Source organism: Ursus arctos, chromosome X, assembly GCF_023065955.2.
Source record: "Ursus arctos isolate Adak ecotype North America chromosome X, UrsArc2.0, whole genome shotgun sequence".
Lineage (NCBI taxonomy): Eukaryota > Metazoa > Chordata > Mammalia > Carnivora > Ursidae > Ursus > Ursus arctos.
Window position 1 is genome coordinate 93,667,758 of NC_079873.1, and position 14,857 is coordinate 93,682,614.

A 14,857-nucleotide genomic window follows, 5' to 3' on the forward strand; every position below is an offset into this window, starting at 1 on the left:
CCTCATCTGTAACCTGTGGACGAAGGAACTGGTCTAGGGTCGCAAAGGAATCCGTAGCAGAGCGGGCCCTGAGTCAGACACTGGCGCCCAGACGTATAACCAGTATGCCCCAGTGTGTCCCACTTGCCACTTGGGCCTTCGACAAATGTTCGCAGGGCCTCTAGTCGGAGCCACGTGCAATTTTAGGGACTAAAGATACAACAGGGAACAGGACAGCCCCCATCCCTGTCCGCAGGGAGCTCGCGGTCCCTGAAGCCAAGGTCTCTGCCAGCTCCGAAACGTGGGAAGCCACCAAGAGAGACGTCTCCCGAGTTCAAAAGGTGTTCAAAAGGAAACACTCCAGGAACTCCAGGGAGCCTATCGACAGAGACAAGGTCATGGCTGGCTCTCTAACCTTGCCCTCGGCTCCTTCCTGACCTTGCCGAAGCCTGGCCCACAGGGGTGTGCTGGAGCCGGCTCCCCCACCCTCTTGCAGATCTGCTTCTCCTGTGCGTCTTATTCCAAGTTCAACACGGCCCAGTTGAGCCTGGAATCCTGAGCAGCTTCAAAGTAAATATTATCGTTATGACGCTCTGCGCTCCTCACAGGCATTACTGTGGCCGGCACATTCGGAGCGCAGCATCTCTCCGGAGCTCCTTCCCAGCCGTGCAGAGCGACGGGCCCCAGGACGTTTGTCCTGCTGGCTCCAGGGGCTCCTCGGAGGCCTCCTGCACTAGATCTAGGATCGAGGGATCTTTGCAATTTCCAGAGCTAAGCGATTAGCCTATGGTTTTTGTTGGGGGTGGGGGGGCTGGGGAGGGAGAGGGCAACATCACCCCCTCAGTAATTATTGTCAACATAGAAAATCTGTTCGAGAGGAGTCATGATATGCCCACACCCATGTGCCTAGCCCTCTAAAAATAATAACTGTGGGTGCCATTTATCAGTACCCTTACATATGAATTAGGCTCTGGATTCATAAACCTTCTCTCTCTCAATCCCACCGTGCACTGTGTGCACAGGCACACACCTCCATCAGGCTGGAGGGTACTCACCCTGCTGGGGCTTGGACTTCTACGGTCAGTAGCCCAGCACCCGGATAAAAAATGCTGTGATCAAAACGTCTTAGGTCTCTGTTACACTTAACATGCCTTACGAGAAAAGAAAAGAAAATCCTTTGGGGGAACATAGTCTCTGCCCAAACAGACTCGTTTGAGAACAGTCATTACGGCAGTAAACCTGATAGCTACGCACAGGCGGTCAGCATGAAGGAACGGCCACCGAAAGTCCTGCGAGGGAAAAGATCACCTTCAGCAGGCAAGCTACGGACCCTTGGCCAAGCCGGTGCCAGCACCTAGCCCCATGGCTGGGCTGAGATTGCAGCCTGAGAGCCCATCTCAACCACTCGTGACCTTGGCCCAAATTGTGGGTTCTCTGAGCAATGACAGGGTTGTGAGAACAGACAGAGAGCAGGATTCGAAGGCTGCCGGCTTGTTTGGATCAGGGATGGGGAATGAAAGGATCCCAGTCCAGCTGGGGGCCTCCACTGAGCAAACCCGCAGCGCCAAGAGGGGGGCTAATAGGGTGATTTCCTGGGACTTGGTAGGTGTGGAAAGAAAGAGAGGGGGTGACTCTTTGGGGCAGAGGATCTCCTTCCTACCCCTCCCCTCTTGAAGGGTCTGGGGCAGTTGAGTCATCTCACCCCAGCAGGTGCACGCCAAAGCGGTTATAGCTGTCCTGTGCCTGGGTGGGAACTCAAGGACAAGCGTTTACTATTTCTCCCACTCACTTTGCCTTGTGCTTGGCTGCCTCCTCTTCAGGGCCCTAGGGGAGCCCACGGTCCCCAGGTCCAATTGCACTACACCGCTGGCCCTCGGAGAGCCATTCTGATTTCTGTGGCCTCCCTCCTAAAGCCTCATTCACCCGCCCAACTGCACTTAGTTGAAAGGTTGATGAGGGTGGGCCTGTCACGTCACTTCGCAATTCCTCAGCTTCACTGCAGGTCATACTGAGCTCTGGGAGGAATGCCAAGGGAATCCAATATGTTTATGCGGAAATTTTTCAGTAATCAAATATTATGCAAAATAAGTTGGCCAACGGCCAAAGATCGGAGCGATTTGGCAGTGCTAATATTGGATGTGATGGCATCTCCATGTTGATCAGCGTGGCTTCTATTTCTTTTGTACCCTTCTCCTAAAAGCATCTCATCATCACCACGAGTAGACTTGCTGGCCTAGCTCTGAATGCCGAGGCCCATGACATGTGATTCTGTGAAGCACATATCGCCATCTCCTGGGTTCCCAAGCTGATGTGTGGGAGGGAGTCATTCAGCCAGTGAGTGAGCCTAGCCGACTGCCTGTCATCCATAGTGAGAAGTGGCCTCCCTGTTCTCTACTCGTCCCTGGGTACATAGTTACTCTTCTACACGAAGTGATCAAGAAAGAGCGCTAAGGATGGAGAAGAAATAGAAAGAGTCCAAGAAAATGAACGACTCTAGTTAGAAAACAGAATTTTAGGGGCACCTGGGTGGCTCAGTCATTAAGAGGCTGCCTTTGGCTCAGGGCGTGATCCCGGCGTCATGGGATCGAGCCCCACATCAGGCTCCTCTGCTGGGAGCCTGCTTCTTCCTCTCCCATTCCCCCTGCCTGTGTTCCTTCTCTCGCTGGCTGTCTCTGGGTCACATAAATAAATAAAATCTTAAAAAAAAAAGAAAACAGAATTTTAGACGATATTAATGAGTAAAATATACAACTCAGCCGTGGTCAGAGCCTCAATATGAATGAATCCCCATATACTCTCTAGAAAAATAAGAACGGCAATCAGCAAAGCGTCTGAGTGTTCCAACCAGCAGGAAAACGCACTCTATTATAGTGTTTATACAATCATTAAGGTTTGGAAGTAAGGCACTGAAAATGCGCGGGTATACTTTGCTGCACAAGAGAGTGAAAATCATACGCTATGATCGTGTTTGCAAATTCGGGACTTTTGAAGGTCTAAGGAGAGATTCTTACAGAATGTCAAGGAACTCTTGTTCCTCCCATTTGTTGGGTTGGTGTTTGACCCTTTCCAGAGTGCCTTTGTGTTCTTAAGAGACATCGCTGGAAGCAGTTAGGAAAGCGGGAGGAGGGCCAACGGATCAGCCAGACCTGGGGCCTTGTCCGCACTCCAGCACTTCCTCTGTGCCGCCCGGGTCACGTCTCTTAGCCTCCCCAAATGTCTGGGTCTCCATCTGCTCTGTGAAGGTACAAACGCTACTCACTCTGCTCATTCACAGAGTCCTAGTAAGGACTCAAACTGCTACTGGGGAAAGGGTTTGAGAAATATAATGAGTGGTTCCCATGGGGTTAACTCATTCATTCATTTCGCAGACATTACTGAATTCCCTTGGCGCTGTGATTAGCACACTAGAGGTGACTAAGGCTTGGTTCCCACATTCCAGACTAAAGGTCCTGGTGGAGATATGCTTTTTTTTTTTTTAAGATTTTATTTATTTATTTGTCAGAGAGAGAGAGAGCACGCAAGCAGGGGGAGCGGCAGGCAGAGGGAGAAGCAGGCTTCCCGCTGAGCAGGGAGCCCGATGTGGGACTCCATCCCAGGACCCTGGGATCGTGACCGGAGCCGAAGGCAGACGCTTCACCGACAGAGCCACCCAGGCGCTGCTGGATGGAGGTATGTTTAAAGGGAATAAAAGAACTTTTGCACCCTTGAGCTCAAACTGTACAGAGCATTACAGGGCTAAGAGCAAACGGCCCCAGCCCACTGCCCAAGCCCACACCCGGTGGGCAGGCGCCTACCACACCCATCAGTCGGCCTTCCCATTCTGCCCTGGCTCCTATTTGTTGACGTCCAAGTGAACTTGACCGCGGTAGCTGAGCCAGCCAGCTCCCTTACAAAATTTCCACTGGGTGTCACATGGCTCAGTTTCCCCCCAACGTACGGCCCTGTATTCTGGTCTGACCGGGGAAAAATATCATCACAGACGGCTGCTCGCAAAAGCAAACAGACGGATAAAAGAGGAAGAGGGGGGAAGACACTTTTGCAAATAGACCAGAATGACACAGTATTTAACCTAATTACCTGCCAAGCCACATCCAGCCATTAAGGATCCATATTCTGTAATAGAATTTCCTGCTAGGGAAATACTCACCCACGCACAGGATGTTGAAGCAGAAGCCCTGGCTGACTGACTTATTCACCAGCTGGTCGGGCAAGCTGTCAAACCCCACATGTCCAGCCAGGGGGACGGTTCGGCAACCTTCACCCTGATTTGGAAAGGGAGGGAGGGGAGAAAACGAAAATGTGCTTAAAAGCAATCTGGATCCTCACTTCTCATCTAACCGACTTGCGAGCGAGGAAGTAACCCCTGCCCAGGCCCCGTGTGTCCTGCCTTCCCTCAGCTCCTCCCTGCTCCGAAGCAGAACGGCCCGCCAGCTTAGAAGTCATGGGCTCTTGGGGACAGGCATCTGCAGGCTGCGATGGTCGCTGTAGGTCCACACACACAGCAAACTGCCCGGGTGGCTTCTGGGACCGGGGGGTGGGGGGGAGAGGGGGGGTCAGGAGATGAGGTTCACGGACTTGGGGTAACCCCACGCAATCACTTATAAGCCGGGTCACCTCTCCATGACTCCCTTTCCTGGCACGTCTGTCTGATGAGATAATATCACCTATCTGACAGGTGGTCGCAGGACTCAAACGAGCTTAGCACAAGGCCTGGTCCGTGCCTAAGTGTCCAGTAAACAGTACAAAAGGACTTCCAAAAGCAAGGCCTCCTCTCTCGAGGCCGTCTTGGGCAACTACAAAGGTGGCACAGTGTGCGGGTCAAGAGAAGAGGCTTTGAACTGAGACAGGTCTCAAGGACAGTCCCACCCCCTGCACCTCCTGACCTCTGACAAGTTACTTAAGTCCTCAGAGTTTGCCCGTCTGTAAAGTCTGGGACGAGCAGTGACTAGCTCATAGGACTGGGGTGCGGGTCACACAGGTTACTGTTCCGCAAGTCCTGAGCACAGCGCCTGGCACGTGGGGAGCAGCCCATCAACAGAAGCTACCCCTCCTATTGCTCTGCGAGGGTACCCCTCTCCTCAGACTCCCCAGATAACACGTGATGTCATGGGACACTCGGGGCTCCCCCGGCTCGAGAGAGCTGCCTCTGTGCTCCTCCCACCCCTTCCCTGCTCTCCACGGGGGGCAGCCAAGCCATTCACAGCTCTGGAAAGCAGAGGGCCCTTGCTTCACCTGTTAGTCCCAGAGCTTCTTACTGTTAATGGTTTTATAAAAAACGGGGAGAGCCTCAAACTGGGGCAGGCTTCCAAGGAGCCGGGGGAAAGGAAAAAGAGGCCTGCGTGTACTCAAGACAAGTGCTAACTGCCAATGGCCCCAGGGGAAGAGAGAAGGGCAGCCGGACGCAGCTAGACAAGAGGTAAGGGCTATGTAAGGGGTCGGGAGTTTCTCTTGGGTGGGGGGCTACAGCAAGATTTCGGGGAACCAGAAAGGTGCCCAGAGCAATCCAAGAAGGGCATGGTTAGTGTCAGGAGGCCCGCCCCAGCATCCTGGGCTGTGCCAGCGGGCAACTCTTTCTGCTCACCTGGACCTGCTTTTAGGCTAGGGCCCTAAGGGTCTCCAGTGCACCCGGAGAGGGACGGGCAGAGCCACTCAGCAGCTGCTGTCGCCAGAACTGGTTCCCAGGTAGCCCCTTCACCCAGTTGTGCCATCGGTCTTCCAAGAGCGGGAGACAGGGCTAGGGCCAGGACTGCCATCTGGCAAGTTCGTTACCCTCACACATCTCACCCCACACACTCCCAGCGGAGAATATTCCTGACACACAACCATATGCCATCATTCAGTCTGAGTTGGCGTCTTCCGGGCCCCCAAGGGGCACCTGAAAACAGCTGGGTTTCACGCGTGGCCCACGGCACTTGCGGCTGGCTCTACATACACCCCTCTCTGCTTCCCCTCACCCCTTCCTCCTTCTTTTTCTTAAAGCGAACAAAGGAAGATGTAAGTTTCCCACTGGTTGCTCTTAGTCCTCACCCCTGCAGGGGACACAGACACTTAAGAGCCAATATGTTTTCTTGATGGGTCCTCCTCCGTAGCAGGCATCGGAAACTGGGACCGACTCAGAGCGGAGGTTTCCTGAGCCATAGTTTATCGCCCCTGGCTGCCTCTTCCTGTCTCCAAATTCAGCACCATGAAACTCTGGCCTCTGGTCCAAGTGCCAAACAAAGAGGAAAGGGAATTTTCAAACTGAACATAGTGGAGACATGGGGAGAACTCCACTCCTTTTTTTTAAGATTTTATTTTTATTTATTTATTTGACAGAGAAAGGGAGCGCTCACAAGCAGGGGTGGGGGAGCAGGAGAAGGAGAAGCAGACTCGTGGGGCTCAATCCCAGGACCCCAAGATCATGACCTGTGCCAAACTGAGTCACCAGTTTGTCACCTCTTCTTCTTCTTTTTTTTTTTTTTTTAAAGATTTTATTTATTTATTTGACAGAGATAGAGACAGCTAGCGAGAGAGGAAACGCAAGCAGGGGGAGTGGGAGAGGAAGAAGCAGGCTCATAGCGGAGGAGCCTGACGTGGGGCTCGATCCCAGAACGCCGGGATCACGCCCTGAGCTGAAGGCAGACGCTTAACCGCTGTGCCACCCAGGCGCCCCTCTTCTTCTTTTTTTTTAAAGAGATGGAGAGAGGGGCGCCTGAGTGGCGCCAGTTTGTCACCTCCTCTTCTTTTTTTTTAAAGAGATGGAGAGAGGGGCGCCTGAGTGGCGCCAGTTTGTCACCTCTTCTTCTTTTTTTTTTAAGAGATGGAGAGAGGGGTGCCTGAGTGGCTCATTGGCTTGAGCGTCGGACTCTTGGTTTCAGCTCAGGTCTGATCTTGGGATAGTGGGATCGAGCTCCACGTCAGGCTCCATGCTAGGTGTGGAGTCCGCTTGGGTTTCTCTCTCCCTCTCCCTCTGCCCCTCCCCCAGCACTCTCACTCTAAAATAAATGAATGGATATATCTTTTTAAAGAGAGAGAACGAAAGAGAGAGGGTGGGGGAGGGGCAGAGGGAGAGAATCATCTTTTTTTTTTAGAGAAAGAGGGAGAGGTGGGAAAGTGGTACAGAGGAAGAGGAAGAGAGAGAATCTTAAGCAGGCTCCACACCCAGCACAGAGCCCTACAGAGAGCTCATTGCAGGGCTCGATCTCACAACCCTAAGATCGTGACTTGAGCAGAAATCAAGAGTCAATGCTTAACCGACTGAGCCACCCAGAAGCCCCTCCACACCTTATTCTTAAAGACGTCCTTCGTTGTCAACAACTCACTAAGAACCTCCCATGTCCCCCCCCCACTGTTACCTCCCACCCAGCACCATGCTGTAAAGAGCCCTAAATAGCAGAAGAAAGAGTATGGGCTTTATTCCCTAGGCAACAGAGTTCGGGGGTCCTTGGAGTGTTTCGAGCAGGGAGAGCCATGATACAAGTAGCATTTTTCGAACATTCCAGCGGCGGGACGTTTGATTGATTGGAGGAGAGAGGGAGCAGAGGCAGGAAGACAGATGACTCCACTAACACGGACCTGGCAGAGTGACATCCAGGCACGGTGCCAATAAACGCCGGTTGAACTGAGCTGCTCTGACTTGGGACTCAGGAGGGAGGAACAAACTTGAGAGATGTCCTAAAGAAGGGTGATCACTCCATCAGTGAGGGGGTAAGTGGAATGAAGGGGCAATCGAAGCTCCAAGGCTGCAAGGTTCTGAGCCTGGGAGCTTGGATGGGTGGCACCATGGCCAGAAGAGAGAGAAGCCAGGAAAGGGGGCTTGCTTAGAGGGGGAATGGAGGGTTCTGGCTTTAAATAAGCTATCCTGAAAGCAGTACCTTTATCGGGGTTTTTATTTTCTAAAAAGTAAGCAATGTTCGCCGTAAAAATTTTAGAACACAGGGAAAATGATAAAGGAGAAAACAACAACCACTCATGACATTTATATGTGTTTCCCTCCAGTCTGTATACCTTTTGTTTCTTACAAAATAAGGATAATTCTGTATATTCCTTTTCATAGCCCTACGCTTAAGAGAGTATGGATGTTTTCTTGAGAAATTAGGCATACTTCTAAAACGTTATGTGTATTGGCCACATAGCATTCCACTGAACCAGCCGTCCACTGCTAGACATTCAGCATGTTTCCATGTTTTAAACCATGTAAACAATAATTTTCCTTCCTACAGGTTTGCAAAGATCTTTGATTATCGTCTTAAGTTAAATTCCTAGAATGGAAGCCTAAGGGCACACACACTTGAAAGACTTTGGTACATACTGGAAAATCATTCAACAGAGAATAGTACAAATGTCTGTTTCTGCCACCAATATGCGAGAGCGTCTGTTTACCTATCCTTAGACCAACACTAAGTTTCTGAGGCTTTTAAACCACTGTGAAAGGAATTATTGAAAAATGGCATCGTAACGTTTAATTTGCGTTGTATCGGTGAAGGTGAACATTCTTTTTATTGTTCAACCCTATACATGTATTGTGTATATGTACACTTATATGTGAGTTGCCTACTCATGTCCCTGCCCATTTTTTTAAATTGGTGTTTGTCTCTGTCTTCTGGATCTGTAAAACCATGTTTTTTAAAGATTTTATTTCCTTATTTATTTGAGAGAGAGAAAGAGCGAGAGCACGAGCTGGGGGAGGAGCAGAGGGAGAGGGCCAAGTAGACTCCAGGCTGAGCGCAGAGCCCAACACAGGGCTCGATCCCAGGACCCCAAGTTCATGACCTGAGCTGAAATCAAGAGTTGGGACGCTTAACCGACTGAGCCACCCAGGTGCCCCAAAGCATTTTGTATGTTAAGGAAAATAAGATGTTTTTGGTTTCCTGGTGAGATATGCAGGAGAAGAAATCCAACAATTCCTTACCCATATGGGATTGTAGGCTCAAGGAGAATTCGGGACTGGGGTATGAATTTAGGAGTGGGAGGTATGAAACTGGATGTGTTCTCTAAGAGATAGTACAGGGAGAAAAGAGCTGGAGATTGAATATAAGAAATGCCCCCAAATAAGGAATGGAAAGATTGAAAGGATTCTTCCAAGAGGGGAAAATGATCAGAAAAATCAGAGAGGACCCAGTAGTTTTCTGGCACCAGAGGCCAAGGTCGAAGTCAGGAAGAACTACAGAGAAGTAACTATTAATCTGGAATTTGGTGAAGGTCACTTTAGAATCCCTATTTCTTCTCTTTTTACCCCGTGTCCATCCAATACACAGAAATTAACTGGAAGGTTTGGGGACAAGGGGACATGGGAGCCAACAATTCCTTACCCATGTGTTTTTCTTGCTAAGATTTAAGGAGCAAACTCTGTCTCAGTGCTTATAGCCGAGAAAGCTTCAAAAACGTATTTGTATATATATTTCCTGCTTTAGGAAATCCTGTCTAGCAAGCACCATTGACTCTTGTTTTGATAAATCTTATAAGATGTCAAGGTCATCATTATGATTATTAGTCCTCATTGTTCAGAGCTAAATATGTAGAGGTAAAAAGGACATTGGACTGAATGTACACTGACCCCAGGACAGTCCCTGGAAGTTTCTGCCCCCTCCCTCACTAAAGCTCTACTATCTTACCTCTTTCCTCTTTCTCTTTAAGGTGGCCTGATTAACTGAGGTCTTAATTACTGTGATTGCAGTTAACTGAAAGTTCCCTGGATTACAATGTGAACAAAAGAAGATGGAACTGACAACCTGGCCCAAAACTAATACCTGAAGTTATCATCTTGAGTAGCAGGTGGTGGGTGCCATGTTTAAGGCTGGAACTGAGATGCCAGAAAGGCCACGGTCACCAAATGTTAAAGGGCCCATTTCCGGGGCGCCTGAGTGGCTCAGTCGGTTAAGCGTCTGCCTTTGGCTCAGGTCACGATCCCAGGATCCTGGGATCGTGCCCCACATTGGGCTCCCTGCTCAGAGGGGAGTCTGCTTCTCCCTCTCCCTCTGCCCTCCCCCCACCAATTTGTGTGTTATCACGTGCTCTCTCTTAAATCAATAAAATCTTTTTTTTTTAATGGCCCATCGCCTGTCACCCTGCAACCTCCCCTAGGAATCTATTCTATAGAAATTCAATGTCTGTACAAAGATCCATGTACAAGAAAATTCATTACAGCATTGACGATAATACTGAAAAACTAGGGGAAAAACCCATGTCTGATAATAGAAAAATATTTAACTAAATTTTGGTAAATGCATGTTCTAGAATATTCTGCAGCCATTGAGAAGAATGTGGTAGGTCTTGGGGTACCTGGATGGCTCAGTCCATTGAGCACCCAACTCTTGGTTTCAGTTCAGGTCGTAATCTCAGGGTCGTGGGATCGAGCCCCACATTGGGCTCCACACTCAGCGGGGAGCCTGCTTGAGATTCTCTCTCTCCCTCTCCCTCTGCTCCTCCCCCCACTCATGTGCTCTCTCTCTCCCTCTTTCTCTCTAAAATAAATAAATAAGGGTACTGGGTGGTTCAGTCAGCTAAGCGTCTGCCTTCAGCTCAGGTCACGATGCCAGGGTCCTGGGATCAAGGCCCGCCTCAGGCTCCCCGCTCAGGGAGGAGCCTGCTTCTCCCTCTCCCTCTGCCCACTGCTCCCCCTACTTGTGCATGCTCTCTCTCCCTCAAATAAATAAAATCTTTTTTTTTAACAAATTAAATAAATAAATAAATCCCTACAAAAGAAGAAGAAGAATGCAGCAGGTCCGTATGTTCCGATGCGAATATCTCCAAGACCTATCTAATAATGTAGAAAAAAGAAGTCATAGAACAACAAGCCCAAGGGGAGTCCATGCGTGCAAAAGAGCCCGACATATGTGTGTCTGCACATAGATGTATGTGGGCGCATAGAAAGGAGCCAGAGAAGATCCCACCAAAGCAGGCACATCGGTGCTGCCTCAGGGGAGTGAAGTGGAAACAGGGGCTTACTCGGGTGGGGGGGGGTAGTCAGTATGCTTCCATATTGTTTGATCCTTTTACAGCATGAATGTATTCACACATTACCCGTGTCATTTAGAAACATTTTTAATACAAGAAAAGAGAGTTCTCGCTCAGCTTTGCAGCAGGGGTAATTAGGATGCAGAGTCTGAGAAGAGCTAAAAGGAAGGCAAAATGAAAGAGAGCTCCTGAGAATTGAGAGAGCCCCCCCTCCCCCTCCCCCTCCCCTGCCCAATTACATTTCCTGTTTTCTCCCCATCTGCAGTCACCTGCGGTTTGAAATACGTTATACCACATTTCATATCACGGGCAGAAACATCGCTCTCTTTCTCTTCCGCCTCCTCCCCTGGGGACAGACCGATTTCGTTTGTTAATTGAATATTCAAAGGTTCATGTTACGAAGAACGAGTTATGGCGGTTCCAGCTGTACATCTCGCTCCCACTGCTGTTATTCTGAAAATAAAGAGTCCCATAAGCGCCCCAATGGGCAACCCCTGTCCCCCTCTCTGCTTCCCCCGCCCCTCTTCCAACCTTAGTGGTACAGGAAGCAAGCAGTACTTGAGGCCTCTGGGAACTGAGGGTGCTTCTGTGTCAATGGAGTTTCCTGCCTCCGCCCCCCCCCCATTCGGGGTGGCTAAGTTAGTAGCTGACATGCTGAAAAAGGAAACCCAAACAAGGCGCCTGGCCGGCTCAGTGGGGAGAGCATGGGACTCTTGATCTCGGGGTCGTGGGTTCAAGCCCCACATTGAAGGTAGAGATGACTTAAATAAATGAATAGGTACATAAGTATGAGACCAAAACAAAAAGGTTGGAACTCGTCGCTGACGACCGGCCTTTCCCTAAACTTTCTCCTCTGGCCTCTGCACATGTGTCACTTACTGCTGGGCCTGGCCTCTCACACCTTCCTTTCTCCATCTCCATCCCAGCCCTGAATGCCGATCTTTTGGGGAGGGGCAGAGGGAGAGGGAGAGAGAGAATCTTCACCAGGCTCCACGCCTAGCATAGAACCTGACTCGGGGCTCGATCTCACCACCCTGAGATCATGACCTGAGCCCAAATCAAGAGCTGGACGCTTAACCGACTGAGCCACCCAGGCGCCCCTGAACACTGATCTTTGATAGACCCTGCTGAATATACAGCATCATTCCAATCATGGGGGAAAATGTATATGTATTTTTTAAAGCTTGGAAGAATATACAGTCGACCCTTGAGCAGCAAGGTTTGAACTGCCTGGGTCCACTTATACATGGATTTTTTTCAGAAATACAAGACAGGACTGTAAATGTGTTTTCCCTTCCTTATGGTTTTCTTCTCTTTTTTTAATGATTTTATTTATTTATTAGAGAGAGAGAGAGATGGAGGTAGGTGGGGGCAGGTGGAGACAGAGGGGGAGAGAGAGAGAGAGAATCTCAAACGGAGTCCAAGCTGAGCGAGGAGCAGATGCGGGACTTGATCTCACGACGCTGAGATCATGACCTGAGCCAAAATCAAGAATTGGACGCTTAACCAACTGAGCCACCCAGGCGCCTCCCCTTATGCTTTTCTTACTAACATTTTATTTCCTCTAGCTTACTTTATTGTAAGAATACAGTATGTCATACATACGACATACAAAATACATGCTAGTCCTACTATTTACGTGATAGGTAAAGCTTCAAGTCAGCAGTGGGCTGTTAGCAGTTAAGTTTTGGGGGAGACGAAAGTCATACATGGATTCTTCACTGTGCGGGGTCGGCGCCCCTAACCCCTGTGTTGGTCAACGTTACACCAAAATGGTGACAACAGTTACTTTTGAGTGGAAGAAATGTAGGTGCTGTTGCTTTTCTGCGTCTTCCAAATTTTCGACAATAGGCATCTTTTACCTTTTTGGGGGGCAGATTTGACTTTTATAATCAGAATAGAAATGTCAGTTCTTTAAAAAAGATTCTACGGCGATACTTTCTTAGGCAAGAAAGTAGCCTCAGATATTTTGGCAAAATCTTCAACCACAACTACCAGAAAGGTGCTTTACACACAGATGATCAGAAAATCCGGTTAAGTAGTCTGCTTTGGGACGGTTTTATTGTACGTAAACATTTATTTTACCAATAATACAACAAAGCCCTATTATTATCCTTATTATACCATTATATATACATAACTTATTATTATACGGTATAACGTATTATTATAAGGATTCATGGGAACCAGAAGTCAAATCACATATCCTGAAACATGCAGCAAAAGCGCTTGCTGAAGTAATCAGGTGGCTGATGGCCCTATCTGCTGCCTCCAGCCAGGGGAGTGGATGCCACTGTATTATCTGCCGTAAGAACCACAAAAACACTGAGAAGTTCCCAGAGGTTAAAAAACAAGAACCCTCCAGCGCGCCTCACACACATGTCAGGATTTCCCTTCTGCCGATTAAGCCAGGCTAAGAGGAAACTGACAAGAGTAGCAATGCCCTGAATTGGGAGAGAGACATTTGGGGGCCTGTCTGAGGAGAAAGAAGCCTTGCCCACGCTGGCCTTTCAGTGGGAGAGCAGCTTCGGGGACCCTGGGGAAGCGCAAAGGAACCCATCCTTACCATACAGGGAGCAGGCCCATTTTTTGGCAACTCCAGTAGATGAAACTCGGGATTTTAATACACCAGATCAATTCCTCAGTGGCTTTTCATTCTATAAAAGGATTCACAGCAGGATTCCATTACATGGCCAGCTCTCCCAGTGCATTTAAAATCGGATTCTAATAGACAGAAATTCAGCTGTCATGGATCTTTATAGGAAGACAATCGCTATACACACCCACATGGACAGACTATGGGAAGGCTGTTTCTATTCTTACAGAGCCCCTGCCGAGCTCAAAGCACAGACTTGCCTTTTCCACAACTCTCTCCCCCACCCGGCTCAAGGAGTCAAAGCGGGGAAGAGGTGGAGTTCAATCGGCCACCTCAGTCGGAAGCAGAAGCAGGCAAGAGCCTGCAAGGAATTCAGCTGCAGAACAAGGAAACAGAAGAACCATAGAGCCTTAGAGGTGGTCACGCCCTTAAGGCTCACCTACTCCCACCCGCTCATTTTACAAAAGGGGAAACAGAGACTCAGAGAGACGAAGTGACTTGTCTGGAGTCACAGAGGGATTTCGGGGCTGAGAGCGGTTTGGGGCTCCGCGGCCCTGTCAAGCCAACTGCCGCCTTCAGATGGAAAAGCTTGATTCCAAGTTGGCAGGTGTATTCCTTCATGCTGCTCAGGTTCTGGGGCTCTGGGCTTATGGCTTAAGGACAGTCACGATGGACAAGGGTCATGGATCACGACCTGGACCCCTGTGTGCTCACCAAGGTGGCTCTGGCCCACGGAAGGCGACAGAGGCAGCGGATGCCATGGAGAGGCTGGGACGTGCTCCTGCCTTCTCTCTGTCATTTGCCTCTCTTCTGACTTGGGCCTAAGGAAACCTGAGCCCCAGGGCGACCTCACCCAACTAGCCAGACCTAAGCAAAAACCAGTTCCACCTCAGGCCTGGGGCAACTCCTGCTGGGAGTGGGTCACCTTTCCCACATAGAGCCAGAAAGATTCCCTTCAAGCCAGGCTCTTTAAACAGAGTTTTCGAGGTGTCCTGGCCACTGTTATCTCCAATCTGCTTTAAAAAAAAAAAAAGAAAGAAAGAAAAGAAAAGAAAGGTTTACTCACAGGCCTCTGGATGAATGCCCCACTGTCCTCTAGGGAGCCTGAATTTGCCTCTGCCTCCATCTGGTCTCATTTAAAGTGGATCCGAAAAAACCCAGTTCCTGCCTCCGCGCCGGTGTTCAGAGCCCGGGCCTCCACTGGGAAAGGAAACTCAGCACCGCCTCACACCTCATCAGAGTCAGAAAGCAGAGATCTGCTCCTGTTACCCCAGGGCCTTCATTAGGGGTCACAGGGGGCCCTGCCAGGGGAAACCTGAGCCCTGAGTCCTGTCCCCGCCCCTCTCG

At 49.7% G+C, this 14,857-nt stretch overlaps 1 protein-coding gene across 8 annotated transcripts in view; it reads right to left on the reverse strand.

Annotated features, from left to right (window-relative positions):
* The window catches only part of SEPTIN6 (septin 6), a 63,544-nt gene that overhangs the window by 42,743 nt on the left and 5,944 nt on the right, over positions 1-14,857 (reverse strand). For all 8 annotated transcript variants that reach the window (XM_044392111.3, XM_048213248.2, XM_044392114.3 and 5 more), the window contains exon 2: positions 4,127-4,241. In XM_044392111.3, the coding sequence (XP_044248046.1) occupies positions 4,127-4,241 (115 nt within the window). The remainder of the gene's footprint in view (positions 1-4,126; positions 4,242-14,857) is intronic.